The sequence below is a fragment of the Epargyreus clarus genome, unplaced genomic scaffold (assembly GCF_041222505.1).
Source record: "Epargyreus clarus isolate Ecla_fem2 unplaced genomic scaffold, WU_Ecla_fem_2.2 ptg000007l, whole genome shotgun sequence".
Taxonomy (NCBI): domain Eukaryota; kingdom Metazoa; phylum Arthropoda; class Insecta; order Lepidoptera; family Hesperiidae; genus Epargyreus; species Epargyreus clarus.
The window spans coordinates 14949319-14974788 of record NW_027332215.1 but is presented as its reverse complement, the minus strand read 5'-3'; the positions used below and the strand labels follow the sequence as shown (position 1 = coordinate 14974788).

The following is a 25470-nucleotide window of genomic DNA, read 5'->3' as shown; positions in this document are numbered from 1 at the left end:
TAATTTGTACCTCGCCGCGATTAGGCTTAAATCAAAATATTAAAAGTAAGTTGGAATTTTGTGGGCAATACGTACCTACATATTTTTGTAAAAGAATTTTTGTAAAAACATTCTTAGTGGCAAAGCAACACCATATTGGTTGTGCAAAACAAAAATAAACGTAGCGGCAGTAGATAGGTATCACTGTAGTTAAAAGTAATCCAAGGTGGTAGAACCTATTTCTGCCTAATAACAGCAGCGTTAAGCACATTAAGCGCTGAAACTGATTTGGAATTTGTTCTGACTTGGAAATTGATGAAAATGATAAATTGTTATTACCCAGATATATGTGGCATCATTAGTCTTACATTTTGGCGAAGATGTCGTTCCTTTACGCTTCGTTCTACAATAGAATAATACACCTTTTTATTATGTGGCTCTACGGTAAATAATGTATGACAAGTAAGTTAAACATAGTTAAACACTTTTTCTCTATTTGTCGTGTGACAGATAGATTTATCAATCTATGTCGTGTACCTACATTACGTTGGTGAGCAATAAAATAAATAAATAAACAAACTCAGGTTAAGTCGTGATCCAGCGATTTAGGGGTCGTGTGTAGGAAACCGTTTGATCTACTCGTATAAACGTAAAATTTTACACATAGGTTATTTACCTACATGACGTAGGCAAGTACTGATAAAAATTTGCAAATTTCATCCATCATGGAATAACATAAGGGTAAAACGTTTTTACGAAAATCCGTGAGTATATAAAGTTATAGGTACATGTGACCGACTTTGGTTTGAAATAAAATTGATTTGTTTTGTTCAATCCTTTCACAAAAAGTTAAATATCCTTACTTACAACGCCCCATCATAGTAAATTAATAATCTTAAACAATCGTTCAAAATTTGACGTTAATTGTCTACATTTTTTTTTAAATCGTAAACCCATTGATGGTACAAAATTGATGTGTTTAAACGTATTTGGAAATTCCAGCCCAAATATGAGCTAAAATGACTAACGAGGGTTGGTAATGGTGTTTGGTGTAAGTTTATTACATCATTTTATAATTTACACATGAAGTCCGGCGACTTCACGAAATAGACTTCTAGAAATAGAACTTTGCCGGCGCAAATACTAGTTCTATTTCTAAGACTCTGGGGTTTTTATTTGGATTGTGGAATATCTAAGAACCCAAAAATAGGTATCTATTGGTACTTAAATATTCCACAACTAATTCGCGACTTGCCGTCCTTTATTTATATACCAACGCCGTCGTAACCTCACCACCGCGTTTCACAGTTTTGAACACTGCCCTCTGTTCGTTTGTGATAAAACGAAAGCGACACCAGCTACATTGAGGACATGTATTTATTGGTCTGGTAGATGTCGTTAGAAGCTACGCTACAGAGGCGCTTTATGTTAAAGAGGCGTTCTTGTCACGTTGTCGGAATTTAGCGAGAACTCATTAATTACGCAATTGAAACAAATATTAAGTGCAGTCAATCACTTCTTAGTATTTATAATACTCCATATCCATTGATTTCTATAATAAAAATAATCAAAACACTCTATGGAAATTCGTGAGTTAGAAAGTTATACAAAGACTTAGATAGAAATACAATTCATGCGTTTAATAGTTTTTGAAAACCCACCCCTAACAGGACAGTATAAGATTGGTGAAAGTTTTCATTATGTCATTTATAAATTACACATTATTATAATAATAATAATAAAAATAAAATCTTTATTTCATAAAATAACGCAATTTATTAGGTTACGCACAATGTTATTAGGTGCAGGGTAACATTATAGTAAGATTGGACATAACATTTATCTTCAGTTGCCTAAACTGGGCGTGAACCTGTAATATAGGCAACCGATCTCTCCCGGTGTGAGTCTAGCATACTATAATAGACTAAGGAACTCTATGTACAGTTACAGAAACAGTGCAAGTAATCTTAAACATAATGGCAATATATATAGTAACGTTCTTTTATTGTATAATATCTTCGATCACTAATAAGAACTATAATATTAGTGAATTAGTGTTTTTATGTGTGAATGTATGTGTGCGTGCGTGTGAGTTTGCGTATGAGTATCGTGTGTGTGCGTGTGTGTGTGTGTGCGTGTGTGTGTGTGCGCGTGTGTGTGTATGTGTGTGCGTGTGTGTTTATGTGTGTGTGAGATGTGTTTACGCAGTGTGATGAAGTGAGGATGTAAGGTAAGTAAACAAATTATACGTGTCATTTTAGAACTGAGAGAAGATTTTCGGTGTCATCATAAGTAAAGTTATAAAGAATTTTGGTGATTTCTTTCTTAAGGCCAAATAGATTTAAGTTATTGATTTTACTGATTTTGGAAAGTTTGTTATAGATAAGACTACCTAGAAAATGAGGAAACCTCTTAGCAAATGTTGTTTTGACTATTAATTTCGAATACTCTGTCTTCCCTCCGCTTAGTTAGCTTAGGCACGTCAAGAGAATTAATAGGAATTAACTTATGCTGATTTAGAATTAATTTAAGTACACATACGAAGTCGCGGGCAAATATGTATAGTCGTCACAATTTAATAGGCCCATTTTGACACATGCCATCGCTACGGCACTAAGCATGTGCCACACAAATCGATAACCACAGAAACCGATTTTTACTACAAATCGATTACAACTTCATATCGCACTGTATAGATTACTAAATATTTTGTAAACAGAATAAGTGTTTAGTATTGTTCTAAATCATCTTAAGATTTCATAAAATAGAGAAAAGAAAATAAATTATTTCGTAAATTAAAAATGTAACCATTTTCCGAAGATTAAATAAACCATGTCGTTGCTATCATAACCTGTATTTATTATTTTCATTTTAACATTCACTAAGGGACAAAGTCTCGATTATTTTATTGTTGTTATGATGAAAAAACGATAAAAAATAATTATTAGTAATTCTAAGTTTCAATTATTTGAAAGTTAATCGATTATGGTTTCTTCCGAATGGTTTGTAGCCGCAAGCTGTAGCCGTAATTTGTCATAAGCTGCTAAATTACCCGACCGCAACATTGACTATAACATTGCCTATAATACTTTTTGATGTAGGATAAATTTGTTTTTGTACACATTTTAATTGAAATAAAATGTGTAATACAATTTATAAATTTTACTAATTATTCTTGTTAATAAATTATTTCGTAATTGTATGTTTAGAAGTATTTGACTTTCTAATTACGTGTTATACGTTCATACAAAGTTAGTTCAAAAATGTTATGACATTAGAATGGCATGTACAAAACGGGTCTATTAAATTGTGACGACTATAGGTATATAGCGTAGCGATTCATATTCATTCGACTATAAATTAAAAATATACATTTATGTAGGTAAGTATATAATTGTACCTCCGCCACGATGCCAAGCATAGATATAATATCCCACTGACGTATGCCAAGAGAATTTTGTTATTATAATTTGTCGTTGACAGTGCGTTGTAGAGTTGTAACCAAATAAGCAATGATATCGATCGCATATATTTATTATATGTATTTTGAACAAAGACAAATACAACAAAGCTTACACCGTGAGAAAAATAAGACAATTTACTGACTTTGATACTGCTAAGCATAGATTACTAATTTATGTTGCTAAGCTTGTATATTTTGCGAACCCAACCACCATCACCAAAACATTATAGCGTCGGATTGGGAAATTCATGTGGCATTCGATAATATATAAGAACAGGAACTTATAATAAACCTACTTAATAAATAATATATATTATGGCTTTCAACAAAAATAAAACTAAAGAAATGATCAACATGTTTGATACAAGTGTTAAAATCACATCAACGAATTTTTTTTTCCAGTGTTAAATGTCGCCGCAGGCAAAGCGCCCATGCAGGCCTCCACTGAGGATGGAGGAGTACCCCAGAAAGCTTTAGATGGCAGCACTTCTTCAGTTTTCAGCGCCGAAACATGCACATTGACGAAATCCGAAAGAGTGCCGTGGTGGTACGTGAACTTATTGGAGCCATACATGGTACAACTAGTCCGACTGGACTTTGGGAAACCTTGCTGTGGTGAGTTTTTAATTAGTTTCTTTAAATTTAAGTCTTTATATTAATTTCTCCTTACTAAAAAATTAAAATTAAAGTCGGATTAACGTACGCTCAGTCTGTTTCAAATTTATATTGATGCTGAAAAAATATGATAGGTAATATGGAAATCATTACATAATTATATTGCAATATTCCATAACCTAACCTGTCTAGTACAAAATAACATAGTGGACAACGGCTCAACCTTCGCTCTTTGAAAGCTTGCTCTTTGAAAAGTTCAAAATATCTAACAATGGCTGGTAACGCCGTGAGGCCCCGACGTACGCCCCTTCGAATCGCACCGTATCAAATCGCGGTGCGATGGTACATGTTCTCTTAATTATTTTATTGATATCATTGACATGGTTAATTTGTAATATACATTTGTAGAACTTCTGTTATCCTGTATACATAATATACATTTATGGGACCTCTGTAATCCTATACTATCTATTCAATTTACCTAATACAGATATGAGACGCGTGAAGTCGCAACGTATCAAATCGCAGTGCGGCGACGATTCACGTTCTCAAGATCTTGCATGTTAGGTGTTTTGTTGGACATATATGACATTATAACCTATCGTACATATCTTTTCAAAAGTTTTTTATATATACATAGATTGCTAGCCTATATATGTTAGGAAAGTCTGGTATCCAATTGCGGTCTTTAGTCGCTCTGGTCGACCCACTTTTGAAAATAATGTGCAACACTTCTGTCAATGTACCAGTGAAAAACAATGTAAAAAATCCCTACTGTGATTCAATTCATTTTAATAAAAACATCATTGGCTGATGGAGATATACTTTATACTAATATGATAATTTAAAGAAATAAAATACCCTTATAGCTTAATTTACACATTCAACGTACGAACACTACATATTTGTGTTAGCATTCGTTAGTAATACAAAGTTCGTTACACGGCTATAATTAAGCAATAATTTTACTAGCCTGGAAATAAATAGACTTAAACTTTGACCTCGATCGTGTATCAGATAATTAGCGTATGAGTGAGCAAATTCATAGTGTTATTCGAGCAAGCACGCAATTCGCATGTGGCTCGTTATCAAGATGAGCCGGTCCTCTCGACCTATATGTGCAGTGAAGCCCGCACTCAATCGTCAGGTGTTAACTTACTAATTAGCCTTGCCACGCATCGACCATTTGCCAACTATCTCTATGATACTTTGCTCAATAATTGATTTTGGAGGAGCCGACTAAAAATCTTCATTCTTAACACAAATAAACACGATAATAACGTTATATAAAAATCCCTAATGCAATAAAGTACAAGTCCTCTAGGCTTCACCTCTTGTAAGCGTCTGTCATAGCCTTACTTCCTTTGCTTATGACTTATTAACGAATACCTACTATTGTAATTACAATTTCAAAAATGTATGCGTATGCACTATAGAAACGTACCTACAATAACTTAAACAGATAGACCGTTACTAATAATTACAGACAAATTGCTTATTTACACAATTTTAATAATGGCATCGGCAAGGTAAGTAAATCAGGCTAACATCATTTCATAAACTTTATTTGGTTGAGACTGGGCTTCATGATAATTAATAAATCAAAAGACAATTCAGTTTTACGAGTACCTACGTTGTTTAAACGCTTATAAAACAAAACAACTTTATCTGTAAATGTAAGTACTGTAAATTCCACAAGTTCCACAAGTGATGGGAATGCGGTGAGGCGATGCAACTTTCTACAATCTAATCTAAAGGTCTAAACTCTCGGAATGCACATTACTATATTAAACTACCGATTTGCCCCGCGACTCCTAGATAAATGAAAGTTAAAAATAATATGTCGCAATCTCCTCACAAAGGGAGAATTAATTGAATTTTTCATACATAATGCATAATACATAGTAGTAAAACTGTAGTAGTGTAGTATATCTTCGTATATCGCATATTAGAAAATATACTTTCGTATTGGAAATATCTTGTATTTTAACGATATGTTGACAAAATTTACTGGCAGGCGGTATCTTTAAAACGTAGATATTTAATATAGACTAAGCTTAAAGAGCATTTCAAAGTAGGCACATGTGCCTGTACAGCGGTAATCGATGATAATATCTCAACAATATTTTTATTATATAGGTAAAAGTAGGAAACTCAGCGCAAACAGAAATATACAAAGTAATACTTAAAGATTATAATGGATGTTTTGTGGATAAGCTTCAGTGATTACAAATGATTACCTTAGAGTGAAAGTTCTGAGACAGTCTGAGCATCTCAGGACGTAACGAAAGTAATACGAACGTGTGAATTATCTTGGTAGTAAGTACTTCTCATTGTCAGAGAGTTTCAATGTATTGCAATAGGGATCTATTACAGTACGACTCACGACTTTTGAATACGTCTGGAACTGGCTTATTAAATCATACAAAAGAATAGCGCGTAGATGACATAAACCTCCTGCCTATTGTATACATATTTGGAGCATAATGCCTGTTTATAAATCATAATTATGGCCGTAAAGTTGCGGGGCGCGGGGATATTGAGATGAGCCAAAGTAAATGAGTAGGTATATGACGGTGTATACCTACGGTGTGTGTTCCGAATAAAGTACGTTATAATATCTACTCCGTCTTATAATAAGCCAATTGCATGGCGTCGCGTACATTCCAAGATCTCATTACACCACAAAGAAATAAATAATGAAAACTGTTTCAGGTGCAAACAAGCCAGCCGTAATTGTCGTCAGAGTCGGCAACAATCGGCCTGATTTGGGTACCAATCCAATCTGCAATCGCTTCACTGGTTTTCTTGAGGAGGGACAACCGCTCTTCTTGCCCTGCAACCCTCCAATGTCCGGTGCATTTGTCAGCGTTCACTTAGAGGCCACGAATCCAAGTCAACTGTCAATTTGCGAGGCGTTCGTCTACACAGACCAGGCGCTGCCAATCGAGAGATGCCCCCAATTTCGAGATCAACCACCAGGCAGCACCGCCACTTACAACGGAAAATGCTACATATTCTACGACCGGCAACCTGCTAACTTTAGAGATTCACTAGCTTTTTGCCGTTCGCGAGGTGGCAGCCTCGTCGATGAGAGCAATCCGGCATTACAAGGATTCATCAGCTGGGAGTTGTGGCGGAGGCATCGGTAAGTAGTAACGAATATACTGTGTTGCTAGCGCTAGAGAATTATGGTTGTTCTGGAATTTTTATGTCACATACCTACGTGAGCAGTGTAGATATTTTGGTTTCAGATTATAATTGTAATAAGGTAAAGTCACCTATTTCCGCGGTATTTTCACCAAAACTAGAAAGAGCGTCAGATATTAAGCATTTGCTACGGCTTAATAAGGAATTAGATAATTTTATCAGAAGCTTTGTTATCTGTACTCCTGAAATAGACTCGACATTTTACGATTAAATATTGATTTAAATGTGTATTTTAAATAAATATGAACCAAGTCAGAAAACCCTAATTCCGATGTAAAAATCCTTATTCCGATGTATTTGGTTCCTAATTCCGAGTATACAAAATAAGGGAGTGAAAGAGATAGAACGACTGCTACATGGTGTATAAAAATAAATGTTATTTATTGAATTTAGTTTCAATTTCGATTTAATTTTTGTTTATTACTTAAAGAGTAGCTTTATCCAAAGTGTTCTTAGCTATAATTAAAGGGAAGCTGCCGAAATAAAACTTTTTTATGGTATAGTTTATTGATTGGTTAATTTTACTAATGTATATCATGTTTTTTTTTTAAACTGCATTCAATTCGTGTATCTGCAATACAATTTTGGATATTTTCTTCGTGTACTTTACCAAGGTTTATTATCGTACACTATAAATATTATGGAATGCCGTCATGAGGTTTATAGAATTATTTCATTTTGAATAATTTAATCAAATGAAAACGTCGTAAAATGTTCTAGTTCTTATTTAAATATCCATAAAAATCGTATAACAATGTTAGTTCTTCGTTAATTAGGTTTAGCGAATTACTGATACAAACAATAGAAATGTTCTTAAAAACCGATGAAAACTTTAAACACCCTGTATAGTATTTTGCGGTTATGCCGCGGATTAATGTGCCCATATAACCTAATTCCGAATTATATACATCGGAATAGCGTTTCATAACTAAAAATCACGTTTCCAAATTCCGATTATTAAATAATAAAAGACTTTTACACAATTTAGAGGCAGAAAGATGCTTTATGAAAATATGTACATAGTAATATACAATACTTGTTCAATATTACATCCATATCTGGATGAACTTCATTTTCTCTCCTTAGTTGTCCCATAGAAGAAATGAGGAAAGTACATAGATAGGTCATCTTTGATACTATATAATTAGGTAATGCAGTACAATGCAGTACCACGGAAAATGATTTCAATATTAATTGAGTATTAAACTTGTCAAAATCGAAGCAAGACGTGCTTATTCAACACAACAACTACAAAAATTGAAATAAAAAACAAGTCTATGAAATTGCTATTCCGTGGTATACCTCGGTTTTAGGGACAGCCCAAAATATTTGGCACCTAATGCCGCTGTATTTTTAAACTTATTTCTACTCTTATCTGTTAAGAAATAAGCACAATATTTGGATGTTATCGATTCTATATATAATCAATATAATGTTTTCATCGAAACACTATCACACACATGCAAATTTATTGAAAAAATCACTATTTGAGAAATCGTGACATTCACGTGCTAAAGGCCCAAAATGTATGGAGCATACGTTTGATGGAGGCACTAATGCAAAACTATGCGATTTTTAAAAAACCATACACATAATACTATTACGATAGCCATATGACAAAAGAGTGATAAATTATCTATTAAATAACCTTATATTAAAAATGAGTTGGTAAATAGTTTATAAAAGCCGTTTTTGTAAATACCACGGAATATAGTGCCAATTTCAGAACCCCTCGGCATTAGGTGACTTTACCTTATAATTGATAATTACCCAGGAAGTGACCCAAGTGTCTATTGATGTACATTACATTAATTGTACGTTATTAGTTCGATGATTAACTTAAAACAGAATGTGTAATTAATGTGTTGTACACAAAATATAAGTTCCTATAAAATCATTATTTTGCCAAATGACATCGGTTTTTGCTATCCATATATTTCCAAATAAGTAATAAGTGTACCTACCTATTTGTAACTTTATGTTGTAAAAATGAAATAACGTCTACACATAACTTGGCTGATGCGAAATTGATGTCCAAGCGTACGGAAGATTTAATGTTAAGTGCGAACATTGCGAATTGTCTCAAGTTTGCGTAATGCTGTGACAATGATTGATGGCGTCACGAACAAAGAACCTAAAGTTATACATTCTACGTAAAAGAAGTAGGGTATGCAGGTGATAGCCTCTACCACCAGCGGATATTTCTAACCAACACCAAATAGCACAACAATTCTAACGGAAATTAATTACAGATACTTCACTATCTCACATATTATATATTATATATTCACTTTTTACTTCACCTAGGTATATTTATTTTATTTATTTTATTGTGTAAAGCATATATACTAATATAATAGGTCAATAACGATACATAAAGTCCAAATTAAATGCTAACTTTACAGGTGTTACACATGTCAAAGCATAGTTAAAATCTTAGAATTAACAATAAAAGTATTAAAGGTAAATGATATTAAGATTAAGACGGATGCAATCATGTCAAATTTAACAATTATATTAATATTAATCAAGTCATTATTATAATAATAGGAAAATTATGCCAATTTTTACCATCAAAGTACTCTTTAATCGTATAGAAGCATTTTTAGCTAGCCAATTTTTGACTAAATTCCTGAATGTTATATAGTTGTGGCCTTTAAGCTCATCCGGAAGTTTATTATAAATGTTGATAGCCATATTAAAACTATTTTTGGTAGCCACTGATAGTTTTGTCATGGGTCGATATAATCTACGGATGTTCAGTGTCCGCGCTTTCCGAGTATATATATATATATTTATCTTCCTTTTTACTTCAAATTAGTAACTAAAATATGTATGCCCAAGATAGTATGTTACTTACGCGAAATCTTCGTCAATAATTTCAAGTTAATAATATTAAATAGTAGTCTAGTGCCAGATATAGTTCACTTAGAGCTGCACTTATACAGTAACGGTGGAGGTACAGTAAAGAATTGAGCGTACGTTCTATCGTGTCTATTTAGTGGAATGGTCTATTACTGATCCGCTACGCGCAGCCGATGATGTGATTCAGTCGAGTTTGCAGAGTCCCGCATATCCATTCCATTACTACTACTCCGTTACCTGTGATTGAACACTGAACAGTGAACACATTTTCTCAACGGTATCATAATACATACTTACTAATGTTTATTTTAAAATACTAAAACAGAAATAGATATACAGAAGCAGTAGAAGTAAAATAAGACACAAGTCTTAAGTAGGTAATTATGTACTTACATAATAATTCATGTAAAAGTAAAAACAACATATATAAAAATGCGCGTAGTTTAATATATTTGCCATATAAAAATACCGAAAAGTCAAGACGAAGCAGATTCACTTTTGGATATTTCATAAAAAATATAACGTTCGGAACTATTAACTATGTTCGATTGTTCGTTCTCCATTTTCCTACCGTTTTTCTTCATTTTTTCATAATTTTGTATTAAAATTAATTAATAAGAAAGCCTATATCGTACTTATACCTAGAGATGATCAGAGACGTTCATCTTGTATGTACTTACGAGTAGATATGATTCAAACATAACACATAAAAGTATAGTACCTACCTACGACACATGCAACCATTCTGTTTGCTTGGCGATTTTGATTACGTTGTACATCTGCGTTGTTTAGTATTTAAATCGTTCTCCTATAACGTTACACGATGTTGTTACCTGAATTATCTCATAACAATTAAACACATTGTCATGATGTATGACAATCACCTACAGACAAACAAAAGCACATTGCTATTGAGAATTGTCCCATAATTGTGTCTTGAGAAAATTATCAAGGATATCGAACTATTGATATCGGGTATGTGACATAATCGGAAAACACAATATCAAGGTACTATTATGTAAGGCACTTCTCCAAATCAATAAAATTCGTGTATTTTAATGATCACAATAATTATAGTAAATAATTCATATTAACGATTGATTTTAAACCCCGTTGTTCCCGAAAAAAACTTACATACGGTCTCAGTTATGTATTTGTGATGGAAACATAACTGTTCGCGATATTCTCATGCACCCAACACATCTCGAATAAGGCCAGTGAGCCACATGTGTCGTGCAGTATTGATTGTAGTCACAAAACGTACACACAACAGTTATACAAATACCGTTCAACACATACACATATGGTGTGCTCCACTGGTGTTCTCTGCAAATTGCAAGATCTGTCATTTAATGTTTACTTACAACCTACATACACTACAACGAAGCCACTTTGATTTATTTATTTCATTTTGTTTAATAGAATACGTATGAAAAATATTTATATTAACGAATAACTATGTGTAAAGCTACTTTGAACCAAATTGAGTTTTAACTTGAATAGGGTAGTTAGTTGAAGTAAACTGACGTAAGAATATATTTGGCAGAAGCGACAGCAGCAGCCAGTATTGGATGGGCGCTGTCCGGGATCCCCAGGACCCGAACAACTGGAAGTGGGTGACCGGCAGCGATGTGACCGTATCGTTCTGGAACGCGCCGGGCGGCGGCGAGGGCTGCGCCAGGTTCGACGGCAGCAAGGGCTGGCTGTGGGCCGACACCGACTGCCAGGCGCGCCTGAACTATATCTGTCAACATCGTAAGTCCTAACATAGATTAAAATGGGAGTAGAGGCGACACTTGTTATATTTATCTGAAGACAAAAAACATTAAAATTGTCTGTGAAGTGTTGCGTTATTTTTTTCGGAAGTGTCGTTTCTACTCGTAAGGTCAATTATTAATGTAAACTTAGTATTGATTAAGTATTTTTTGCAGCGCGAATGTGTATTGCGAATGTTAATGTTATCATGACGTGATCATTATTAAGCGCTTGCGATTGTTTTATGTTTATACATGGTTTGCACTTTCGCGAAAGATACCCGAATGTTATTCAATTGAATTTTGTGTTTTCCTGTAATTCGGCCACCACTAAACTTTTTACATTGTTAACTTCGCAGAACCCAAGGCATGTGGTAGACCGGAGCAGCCGCCAAACTCTACAATGACCACGGAGAGTTTTGAAGTAGGAGCGACTGTGGAATATTCTTGTGATGAAGGACACCTGCTCGTCGGTCCCACTGTTAGGACTTGTCTTGATACTGGATTTTATGACGAGTTCCCTCCAGTATGTAAACGTAAGTTATCGAATAATCAATTCAAAGGTAATAGATACGAAGCCGTCACAAAGAGGGGGAAAAGGACCGCTGATCCTCTCCCCTTAGAAATTAAAGGAATTCTTACACGCCCGATTACTAATTGTAGCTACTCCCTTCATATGCATACGTCAGCTGCCCAAGACTGGGTTACCGGCAAGTGACGCCTCCTCCTATCCTGTATCACGACCGTCAAATAACTTTCATAACTTTAACACCCTTCTTACTAAAGTACCACTGAATATATCGCATGGGTAGGGCAAGTTGCTTGAATGCAATTAAGTGTGACATGTTCTTACCACGTCATGTTGATAGGTATCGAATGCGGTTACCCGGCGGAGATACAGCACGGTGGCTACGAGCTGATCAACGGGTCGGTGTCGTACCTGTCGCACGTGCAGTACTCCTGCGAGCCCGGCTACGAGATGGTGGGGCGTTCGCGGCTCGTCTGCGACATCGACGAGCGCTGGAATGGACCACCGCCGCGGTGTGACGGTGAGACTCTCAGCCCGAAATAATTGAAGATAAAGCTCTTTCTGGTTCGAATCCGGCAGCACCACCGCCACAACAATTTCTGCCTCATAAGGGCAGCGTTAAGCGCTGCTGTGTTCTGGTTTGAAGGGTGTGGTAAGGAAGACATACTTTTCTGAGGCGTTCCAGATTATTCCTCAGGAGTAGTGGCGCATCTGTGGTCGAGCTCAGGAAGGAATATCTAATCCTATTCGGGTTTGATTACAGAGGTCCATGCGCAGCAGTAGCCTTTTACCATCAGGTGGACTGCATGCTCTTCTGCTACTTCTCCTATATTATAAAAAAAATGTGAAAGTGTCATTAAACGAAAAAAAGCCTTCAAGATAGATAGAGGTGCAGTCCGATGTGGCAGTGACGATATAATGATAGCAGCTAATGAATAAACAGTCTTATTCTTCAATGACTTTATTGTCAAAAGAAAACCTTGTGATTATATTATTTATTTCAATTTTGAATTATATTGTTGACAGTGGTCCGATGTGAAGACCCACCCCAGATCCCGAACGGTAAGGTGTCGGTCGCCAACAATGCCTCCGTATTCGGATCAGTGGCGGAGTACGGCTGCGCTAAGGGATTCAAATTGCACGGCAATCGGAAAATACTCTGCCTCGACAGTGGTCTGTGGGAAAACTCTGTTCCTCATTGTCACCGTAAGTATTGGTTCTAAATATTATGTAACATAACATAAAGAAACATATTAAAACATAATGTAGCTGTAGTAATAAACGAAAATTAACTTATTACCTACGGAAAGAGCGTAAGAAACTTTAAAAATAGTATATTAGCTGGGTTATAAAAATGAGGAAGGGATATGATCATTATAATTTGTTCTATATATTCAATGTTGACGAAATGTCTGTACGATTATTATAATGTATCGTTCAATAACGTTGTAACGCCTTTTACACTTCTAATTTTACAGCCGAGGAACGTTCAACAACAACCACGACAACGACGACGACCACGACAACGACGACCACGACCACGCCCGCACCAACAACTGTATTCGTGACGACGGCGTCGCCGACCACGCCGCGCCTGGTGCTGCCGACGCGGCCGCGCCCGCGCCCCGCCTCGTCCCCCACGCCGTTCGCGCCCGCGGAGCCCACGCGGCGACCACGACCCCGAGTGACCACCACGGAACGACCCACCACGAGGTCCTACGAGAAACCGCCGCAGAGGAAGTCGACTGTAGCTGATACGCAAGAATCGCCTACCAGTCACGTTCCGCACATTATTGTGGCGAATCATCCGAGGGAAAATCAGGTAAATAACACTACCACTGCAACACTTGTGATGCTCCACTGCTGGGTATGGGGTTCTTGCTACAGAGCAGGAGAAGTGGAAAATAAATCATCACATTACTCCAATTTAGAATGAAGTAAGAAGAAATTGATTAATAGCTAACCCGTGTCGAATATTTGTCAAACCATTTAAGGTTTCCTATTGCTATTCTAACGATTGCTATTCAGTTGTAACAGACAATGTTAGTCAGTTTAAGTACACGAATAATAATAAAAGTAAATAAATTTGTTTACGATCTAAGATTACGAATACCACGAAGCTAAAAATATTTAAACATAATTATAGAACGGTTACTTGAAGATGGCAAAACCCTTTGTGGTTAGACTCCAGATGCACCAGTGCCATATTTATTTCTGCCTAGTAGCAGCAGTGCTATGCGTTGCTAGTGTCTGGTTTGAAGAGTAAAGGAGATAAACTTCCAAGGCATTCCAATATACTCGCCTCTTGTTTGCTACTATACTATAAAAAATGCAGAAACTACCAGACACACTGTGTACAGTCTCGTCGACTAAGAAACACAGTGTTTAGAGCACATTGTGTATGTCACATTGACTAACAAACAGAATGTGTTCAGATAATCGGCAGCGGCAACAACATCCGCGCGGAGCAGACGCCGCGCGTGAACGTGCCGCAGCCGGTGGACGGCGAGCGGCGCGAGGGCGCGCGGCTCAACCTCGGCGCGGTGGTCGCGCTCGGCGCGTTCGGCGCGCTCGTCTTCCTCATCGCGATCGTCACCACCATCGTCATACTCGTCAGGAGGTAAGCATCTACAGACGTACATCTTAACACTTAATATATTGTTCTCGTAGGCAGTCGCTCTGGTTAAATGATTGTTTCATTGAACATACGACCTGGGATTGTTCAAATCAAGGGTGAATGCTACTTCTAGGCAAGCGTGATTTTATCTCACTTAACATCAGCTAATGTTGCAGCCAAACGCAAGCCAATTAAGTTAAAAAAGTAACATAATAAAGTATAATAGGTACAAGATCACGATTTTAAACCATACAAAGTGTAAAGATTTTTAAAAATCATTATTTTAGCTATAATTCATAACACTTTTTATATTTTATGCAAAAGACAAGATTGTAAAAAAAGATTTAAAATATTATTTTATAGATAGTTTTTAAACAATTAGGTACATAAAAATAATATGAGGCCGAATAGCTTCATGGCAAGCTGCATCAATATAATATTTTGAATTGCATTGAATTCTACGAGTAATTAAATATTACGTCAAAATATATTTCGCCATTCATAAGGTGTATTTTGTCATCTACCATGAAATAAAGAAACATGAGGCTTATTTATAGATTACTATAGACTTAAGTCCATAGTCCACAAAAATTATTACACATACGAAAAATATTGTCTATGTTAATATTAAGTAGCTCAGGATTCTTTCATGTCTCACTCGTCTTCCGGAGACCATGAAAGTAGGTACCTTAAAATATAAATGCTTTTCTAAGTGTTAATGTTATATGTACATCTAGATATGCTACACTATACATATTTTTCAGTAATTTTGCTTTAGTATCAACAATTAATTTAGTACCTATTTATTTCTACGTTCTATTAAGCATTGGTAGATCTCGGTGAAGCATATTTATATTGAATTTACCTGATAATTAAATGACATTTGTGCTGCAGGTATGTGCATTCTTTTTTTCGTCACGAAAACCTGCTCGAACAGTAGAGCGAAAGATTTAAAGAGTTCACAATCAACTTCGATTTGGCCCCTAATACGAAATCCTAGCCGTGTTAGACATTGGCGATGGTTTAGATTACTTGAAAATAATGGCCTATTATTGGTTTCTCAAACTTTGGTATAAAAAATGACGTCCGTATCAAATAGGTGAGGAATTTTTGGACATCCATTTTAGGAAACGAATGTGACCTCGTGCCACACTTATAGCGAACACTCTGAATCACTCCCTCTTCATTTAATATGTATTGAGGCGGAGCTCCTCAAGCTCGCCATCCTGAGAACCAGTAACGGCCAGTACACCACTACAGCAATATCAGTACAGCAATCCACGCGACCACAGCTAAACCGAAAGGCAATAACAGGACCGTAGTAAAATATCTAAGTCTGTGAAGTGAACGGACGATAAACGGAGATGGCATTAGTAAAGGTAGTATGAACGATAGCGGCGGTCGCAAGCGGCCCGCGGCGGCGGCGCGCGAGCTGCCCTCGCGCTGGTACACGCTGCTGGCCTTGCCCTTCCCGGACCAGCAGGTCGGCCGCCGCGAGTTCGCGCGCGCACACCGCCTCACACACCGCGCCGGACATTTCTCCAACCCGTTATAGCGTGCGTTTATATTTTAAGGTACCTTACGCGGCTGACATGGTGGCTGATGCGATCATCGCAGTACCATACGAGAGACTTTGTTTGTACGCCTTAATTATATGATTTAGAGATTTACATTTATGTAAACGTAACTTAACTTTAACAGAATAGCTGTAGGTCTTACTTCACTTCTGGTAGTCATTTTTAAAAATAAAATAGTTGAAATTTTGTTTGTGTTTAAGGTTTCCAAGGAATTAAAGATTTTCTATATACTTATAATAAATGATGCTTGAGATAGAATAGACGAATATACTTAGTAACTTAACAAATGAAAAACTTCTATCTAAACATACTATATAAATTAATCATAAATGTAACTTAAATGTTATTATAGTTATTACATAAGTATAAATAGTGCATCATAAGGTCACACTATGAATGTTAACATGCTTTGTACTCGTTCGTTTAAACTATGTTCGCAACAAGTATTCCTTAAAAAATACTATGTGTGATCCATTACGATGTCGACATAGATATTATATCAAATAAATAATCGTACCAATACCTATGTCCTATACTATAGGTTGGTACACCACCGACAGCCACCGTGTCACACCGCATCGCACCTCACGCGCACTGGACACCATCAAGTTTCGCATATACCTACAATATTTCTTATTCCTACTCACTAAAATATCGATATAATCCAACAAGAATTTATTGCTATTTTTAATCTCGATATTTACATTCATTTTCATATTTGCATTTCAACGCACAATTAGCACACGCCGATGCACAAAAGCAGCATAAACTAAATAAAACTTTATTATAATCTCAATGTTAAATCACAATTTAATAAATATAGAAATAAAATATATATTCTTCCGAATCATTTTGTATTAATGTTTATTGCGTAAGTATCAAATAATTTCTTATAATTAAAATATTACATACCTATATCTAGCTAGTTTATTTTTGTTGTAAATAATAAAAAAACAGCACTCAACGCACTGCAATTTTATACACCTATTTCTATTAGCCTGAGCTCTGCGGCTTCGTCTTTGAAATAAAAAAATGTCTAGCACCACTTACGCGGGGAGACTTTCAGCAAAGCAATGTGAAGAAGACCACGCCTGGATTTCGGTGGATACAAGAATGTAATGGCGCACATCATTTAAATATTTTAAATGTTAGCAGGAAACATCACGACGGCAAACGGTACCGGCACCACGTGTCCCCCGACTGCAACACGGTCGCGTCGCTGGACTCGTCTTCGTCCGAGTCGCGGAGCGGCCTCAACAGGTACTACCGGCAGGCGTGGGAGGAGCTCCACGAGGCGGCCGGCACCAACCATGGCCATAGGCGGCACGAGAGGGAGGCCCCCAAGGACGGCTCCGAGCTGGTGGTGTCCGACGTGTACCCCGCGCAGAACGCGCGCGACAAGCGCCGCCACCATCACCACCACCACCACCGCGAGCCGCGCCACCCCGACTGGCAACCCTCGCACCGTCCCCACCATAATCACAAACCTAGATATTAGACCTAAGTCTTTCTCACTCGTTACTAAACATAAATTATTTCTAGAAATTATGCATCGTGCGAGTCATGAACACCATTTTTCTATTTATTTGCACTCTATACATGATGGATTTGTAATTAGTTTATTATAGAAACCGTTACGGTATTCGTATTGAAGTAGGTATTTGGACTGAAGTTTCTTAAGATAAATCCCACGATTTTGAGTTTCCGTTACGCAATTTAAATCACAATTGTAATAGACAGATAAATTTATGCAAGCATACCTATATGTATAACGAATTTTAACAAATTAATTTTAGAACAGTTATACATCGTACCATTGGTTTTAAATAAATTAAGTTATAATTTTCTCATGTAAATTATAATTTACGTGATTTAATATCAAACCCTTTTTAAAAATGTGATATAATTCTAAAAAATGTTTTAATTTATACATGATAACTTTGAAATGTGCTTAACCTAACCACGTTTGTAAAAGTGACCAGTGTAGAAAGTCCGGTTAGATAGTACATTATACATATTTAAACGTTCTTGGTACTTTACTCTTTACCTATTCTTTTTCGCTTTATAACTATGATTACCTTGATCTTTTCTTATGTATAACATATTATATAAATTATGTTTTTTAATGTATACCTATTAGATTTACTTTACATTATGCTAGTTTTTGTACATAATATCTAATTTGATAGGTTATAAGATTAGATTGAAGTTAATCATTGTTCATTGCTCTAACATTCCTACCCAATTAATATTTCTATGAAAATGTATAACTTTATATCTAGAATAGAATAAGATTTAGAATAAAGCACATTATTAGTGTTATTAATTATAATATATTCAATGTACAGTTAGCAAAAACGGTTCTGAACCTTTCTTTAACGCAGTTTGCAAAAAACCGCGTGGCGCAGCTTACCGTTGCGTATTATACTTTGTACCTATTACTTAAACAAAGATATAAAAATATTTTAATTTAGTAAGCATCAATTATTGAATTTCATTTTCACTTTCATATTTTGTGAGGCGTACTATTTACCTTTACTATATTTACTCATATGCAAAGAAACTATTAAGAAATACTAACTAAAATAGCGGCCTCTTTCTACTATCATCTTTAAATGGTACAAAATAATAATAATTTTTTTTCACAGGCATCTAGAAACATAGTTGTACAACACATTATGGCTATTTCCCGATTCATAACTGAAATAGGTTTTGGACAATTGTATGAAAATGTGCCATTAGCGAGGCAGACATAGCACCTACATGTAGGAAACTCAGACAATCTTAGATTTTATGTTTTGTTATTTTGTAAATAATTTTGTTTTGGAAAAAGGAAATTGTTAGAAATCTGCGTTAACCGATTCTGTTACAGTATGTCAAAGACATCGAATCTGTTTAGGGGAATATGAGCTAATGTTGAGGCGATATTGATTAGTGAAATTGTACTTAAATATATTTTATTAGAATACTTTTAACTTTGGAAATAATGTTTCAACGTCTGAAGAAATTATTTCTAACAATTTCCTCGTGTCAGATAAGAGAAAATGAATCAAATAAAGATATAATATAATTGAATGCATTTTTTTCTATCTTATGATATCGGGTACGCAATTTTTTCTTGGATGCCCAGGGAGGGGCTTCAAACTAAATTAACTACAACTTTTGTCTTCATTTGATTAATTTTGGCCAAAGGTCAATTTTGGACATATTTAGGTTTACTTCACAAAGTAAAATTGTGTGCTCTGACTTTTGCGTGCTAAGGATCAATTATTTATTATTTCAATGAACTACATCATATTTTTGCAATAAACTGCGCGACACAATGTCACATACGCAGTAATGTTTAATACCTGGGATACCATAACACAAATAAAAGACAGTTGTCATATATTATCTCTGTATTCGTTTTTTCTATTTATCTATGCATACAAAAGGAGGTACATTGCTTTGTGTAGATTATTGCATTAGGTGTAATCTCAAAGGTTGGTTAAATTTCTTATAACAGAATACATTTAGACTTTTAAACTTTTGTACACGATGTAAAAAGACCACTTCCGAAAACTGAATGATTTGATTGACGCCTAATCTGATTTGATTAAAAACTGAATAGTTTATCATGCAAACTAATTAAAACTATTTTAGGATGGACTATTTTGGTAACAATAAGTGCGAAGTGGCAAATAAACCGCTGTATACACTTAGAAAAATTATGCAATTTTAAATTAAGACATCGAATCGAATCTAATCTAATTTTAAAATAAATTTGCAGCAGAAACGCCATTCCAAATACTAATATAACATAAATGTTTTTCACCATAATTATAAATCTATGTGTTCAAAAGAAGTCTACTTACATCGTGTACTTATAATACTTGAACAGGTATGTATAAAGTAATGGGTAATCTTAAACTTTACAAGTGACCAAATACACGAAAGTGATAAACTTCATTATTACATCGAACATTTACAAGCTGGATTCGCGACGATAACATTTTAGCTATAATGAAGAATATAAATATAAAGAGAACCAGTTTAAAACAAGGTGAACATCGATTTTACACTTATTATAAAAATACTTAATAACATCAATACTATAAAGTTCACAGAGGCCTGATCATGAACGTAACGAAAAACACGATAGAACATGATAAAAAATACTCCTCTCATGATATTACGAAACACTTGCTAAAGAAAAAATGCTTGTCCACGACATTGAACACACAAAACAATTTGTACATAATTATAATAATAACTTACAGAACACGAGTGAAATAAACCAATGAATTGTTGCATACATCGAAGTATTACATTCTCATACATGCAACATTTATTAACAAGTCACGAACATTGTAACATTGTGCACAACACAACATGTCGATGGCGACAGCCAATTATATTTTACTCAAACCTTTCTTTTCCATAATAAAATCAATTGAAATAGTGAACATCTATTAAAAGTTATTACTACATTTTTAAACGTTAACGTAATTAATTTATTCATTAAAAGTTACAAGGCGAATATTTATTGCTTCTTTTTGTTAAAATAAAATTTGTAAAATTTATGTTTTATTGCCAATTTACTATTGTCGATAACATGAAATAATTAAAAAATGCCCTTACAAGGTCACAAAAATCTAACAATTCTCCTTTCGGGCACCATCATCATTATCATTAAAAAATATAAAGCACCAATATTTAACGGTTCTCGACTCATAATTAGCGTTGTAGTTTTATTTCATTTCCATTTAAAAGTGAATATGTTTATAATTTTTGTATTGTCTGTATAATTTTCAATAACAATGTTTGTTGTATAAATTATATTTTCTGATTGCTATACCCTGGATCAAAATATGAATATAGTATAGTTGACAAACTATAGCTACTATACTTTGATATCTACAATGTGACTATCATAAATATAAATAACTTGTCATTTGATCTCATCGTAAAACATTGTGAAAAATAAGCCACCTTGTATTATGTTGCAACTTCAAATTCTGTGTAAAATGTGGGCGTCCTGATAAATAATAAATAATTACTAAATTTAGAAAATAACTTCGCAGCACGTGAGGTATGTTGAGCTAATTAAATGTGTATTGTGAAATTCAAGTCACCGAACGAAAATTCAGAAAAGAAATACAAAAATATATTATAATATTAATATTATACTATTAAACTTATAATTAAAATTAGCTTAGTGACACTAACCATCATGATCCAACATTTCGCTTGTAAATTGAACTTAATTGTCAAATAGGTTAATTTCAAATAAACAATAAAAGCTCTCGCAAACAACTCCTCCCAGATAAAACAACACATCAGACTGACAATTCAGACTCACATTATATTATACATTATACATAAAAAACTTTGTATTTTCCAAAAATATTACAAAATATTTGTGGGGTATTTAGGCCTTCACATTATTTATACATGCATTGTCATGTATTGAATTTGAAATCATCGAAAACGTCGAATAAGTCTTCTCCCAACCATGGATTAAAATTGATTGATTGATTTTCGATTCAATATTTTAAAAATAAACAAAAGATACACTACAAACTTATACCTTGATTACGTTACATGTTAATGTATTATATATACTAATTTTATTCTTATTAAAATGTTTTTTTTTATGTTAATAAAGTATATGTAGTGTACCTATGAAAAACAATCATGTTTAATAAAAAAATATTAGGTTTAACGATTACTTAAAATAATTTAGAATTTTAAGATTGAAAAAAGAGGCAGAATTGTCAGTTTGATATATTGCGTATTCAACGCACGAAGTATTAATCTTTTTTATATTATATCACCACCATTCCATATAAAAATATAGGGAAATATACATTCACTCTCTTACAACTAGTGCATAATATACAAGTTTTAGACAGAAAGCGTTGCCGCAAGCGTTAACACTACTATAAAAATATGCGTTCAATATTCACGCCGATAACTACACAGAAAACACGTTTATAACAATCTATCAAAAGAATACGGTTAAAGAATTATAAAGAGCTATAATAAAGTACTATAGTACCCCAACCACGCAGGTAGTCGGTACATAGGTGGAACAGTGCCTTGTTTTGATAGAATTGTGTATTGCTCATTGTTATAATTGAATAGTATTCACTTAAAGCTTAAAAGAAGCATTTTAGCATACCTCATCTCAATTTTACTACTACTTTTACCTACATATAATTTATAAATATTTAATTGTAAACTCATTTGGCATATCTAGCACACCGTTAAGGCCCAATCGGGGGCACAATTTGCATTTTGTGACAATCACTTTCAATACCTAACTACCGCCTCCTAATTCCTATACGAAACCAGACCTCTGATAAGTAATAAGATTGATTATATTATTAAAATGTAAAGCTTTTGTAACGCATAGTAATATTTACTAGTGTGGTGAATTGAATGTGTTATTAATATTAAAATATTTAAAGTTTTAATTTATTATAACAGTTTTCTTTAATTAAACTCTGCACAATCGGACTAACAGTTTTAATTTTACAGATTATGATACCGAATTCATAGAAAGTATCCTGAAAGAGGATTCTCGTATAAAATTGGGATAGTATAGATGAAATGTATTTAAGCCTAAATTACTATCAAAATGTAGTTCTTTAAGCACGTTAAAAGCGTAACGCTTGTGTGAGAATACATCGTCTCCTACAGTGACCAATAAGTCTTATCTCGTTAACACAGCTTCAAAAATAAACTGTTATCAACTCAGATATATAATTAAAGTCGATTTTATAGTAACTTACAATGCAGTAACAACAATTTGTTCTAAATAAAGCTAACAATACAAGTATCTAGAAGCATTTATTACTAGCAAGTAGTTCGAGACACTAAATCGATTAACATCGGAACTGGGAGATACTGAGTGTTTATTTCACTAAACTCATTCTACAATACATTGACGATCTGTGCGACTGGAAAGATTATATCACACTTAGGCATGGGCGTGGTAGAGCACAAACGTAGACGGCTATACGGGCTTTTATGACTTTTATTTTTGCACGTCAGACTAATCGTTCTAAGCTCAGACCTAAAAGTCCGCATGTAAAAACAAACAACCAAAATACCGCAGACTAGTAGTGAACGCCAACTATACCCAGTTTGTACATCACATGCCAATTTAATATATGTTTTGAGGCATAAATAATAAAAAATGGGCATTTATTTCAACCAAAAAATGTGAAATATATATAGTACAATACAAATATTTCACTACATGAAGTATAAAGACATAGCCACATATATCAAATTTTTAGACCGAACCTTAAGACGAATAGAAATCTTAACTAGTTCACGTCTCGTGTACCTATGTAGGATTCTATTTCTGATTAACGACAGTGCTATTAAATTTAGATACTATGAAAGCTGCCCTCGCGCCAACACCACCAACTCTCCCACTTAAAGCAGTAACAGTATTGTGCGAACATTATACAACAAAGAGGATAAAGTATAACACGTATAGCTTACAACAAAGCACTATTTTAGGATAGCCCCGACGCACAAACATATTTACGTTCTAGACATATTTTATCCATGATTAAAGATTTATAGAACACGTATAACAAGAGATCTGAACTACTGAATAATCATAGTGAATCATAACTGGGACATTTAATGTATATGAACCACAATTTCACCATGGTTTAACATAGTATGATTTGTTTTGTTTCAAATTATGAGACATTTCAATTTGTCTTTTACATAATAATCATATATTACCGCTGCCAATACAAATATGTATCAGAATTTTTCAGTGGTCATGATACGCTCTAATACTGGTCACGCCGTCATCTCTGCATAAATACATACTATAAATGCTTGAACGCATGATTGTCATGTTTAATACAATGACCGTAGGTATCCATAATAACTTTATGTCACTAAATTCTACGGATATGAGTATTAGGTGAACATCGAGGTGACTGGAACAAAGTCGATCGTCGATCGGTGTCAAGTTGCGCCGAGGATTTCAAAAAGTGTCATTTTTAGAGCCTTACTAAGTTTAATCACCAACGCTACCACCATTTCGCCTCCTGTTTAACAACATGTACAGAATTAAAAAAAAAAGTTATAGAATTGTAAAGGTAAATAACAATTTGACTATGATTCATACATTCAAAGTTCCTATTATTACAACGATATTTATAGCGAATGAATGATTGTATTGAATGAATGTTGTACCTGTCAGCTGCCATTAAAGCTTGGTGAGCGTCGCGTTGCGCGGACACCTGTACCAACTCGGCCACGGCGGCGGCTTGCTGTTCCGCTGAAATTTTGATTATATTTCGTTAGAATAAAGTATACAACAAACTCAGATACTGACTAAAAGATATCACGTAAATATAATGTAATGCAGTGATTCCCAAAATGATCGATATCGATCCCTTGGGGTCGAAGTCGGTTTCCCAGCGGTCCACATAAACGAAAGCAGATTTCGAGGATCATTTTATAGGTATTATAAATTCCAATGTCGTCCTTAGGAATACTTAAACATTTATTAAGGATGCTTAGGAGTCCTAGAAGGCATAGCCCGCGCTAAACTTCGAGTTCGCTCTGAAGTTAATGCGCGCAGATGTCAGTCAGAGAGCCAATGCGGTCGAACACAATTAAAAGCATATATTCCGTAGCAACGTAAGGGTACACTAATGCAGCTATGTAACCGTGGGCGAGAGCGGGCAGCGGACGGGTGCCGGGGGGGTTCCGCGCTGTCTTCGTCCCACTAATATTTACAATATGCTATTGAGACGCGGCTCGTTTCTATATTCGGAGCGGATTACCAGTTTGGCGCGGACTTTATTTTATATTGGATGATATTTAACATTGGATAGATG

General features: G+C 34.8%; 2 protein-coding genes across 7 annotated transcripts in view; one reads left to right on the top strand and one right to left on the bottom strand.

The window, feature by feature from the left end:
* LOC140743504 (CUB and sushi domain-containing protein 3) overlaps positions 1-19684 on the top strand; it is a 51156-nt gene extending 31472 nt beyond the window's left edge. Inside the window, exons 3-11 of one of the 2 annotated variants that reach the window (XM_073074825.1) lie at positions 3845-4057; positions 6773-7205; positions 11679-11887; positions 12246-12422; positions 12756-12935; positions 13442-13621; positions 13894-14237; positions 14851-15035; positions 17765-19684. In XM_073074825.1, coding sequence (XP_072930926.1) covers positions 3845-4057; positions 6773-7205; positions 11679-11887; positions 12246-12422; positions 12756-12935; positions 13442-13621; positions 13894-14237; positions 14851-15035; positions 17765-18107 — 2264 coding nt within the window. In that variant the 3' untranslated portion in view covers positions 18108-19684. Of the gene's footprint in view, positions 1-3844; positions 4058-6772; positions 7206-11678; positions 11888-12245; positions 12423-12755; positions 12936-13441; positions 13622-13893; positions 14238-14850; positions 15036-17761 lie in introns of both variants that reach the window. The other variant, XM_073074824.1, reaches the window with a different exon arrangement.
* Positions 19685-24373: 4689 nt separating this feature from the next.
* Positions 24374-25470, bottom strand: part of Mical (Molecule interacting with CasL) — a 44766-nt gene continuing 43669 nt past the window's right edge. For all 5 annotated transcript variants that reach the window (XM_073074819.1, XM_073074821.1, XM_073074822.1 and 2 more), the window contains 2 exons: positions 24821-24905; positions 24374-24672 (listed from right to left, as the gene is read on the bottom strand). In XM_073074819.1, the coding sequence (XP_072930920.1) occupies positions 24642-24672; positions 24821-24905 (116 nt within the window). In that variant the 3' untranslated portion in view covers positions 24374-24641. The remainder of the gene's footprint in view (positions 24673-24820; positions 24906-25470) is intronic.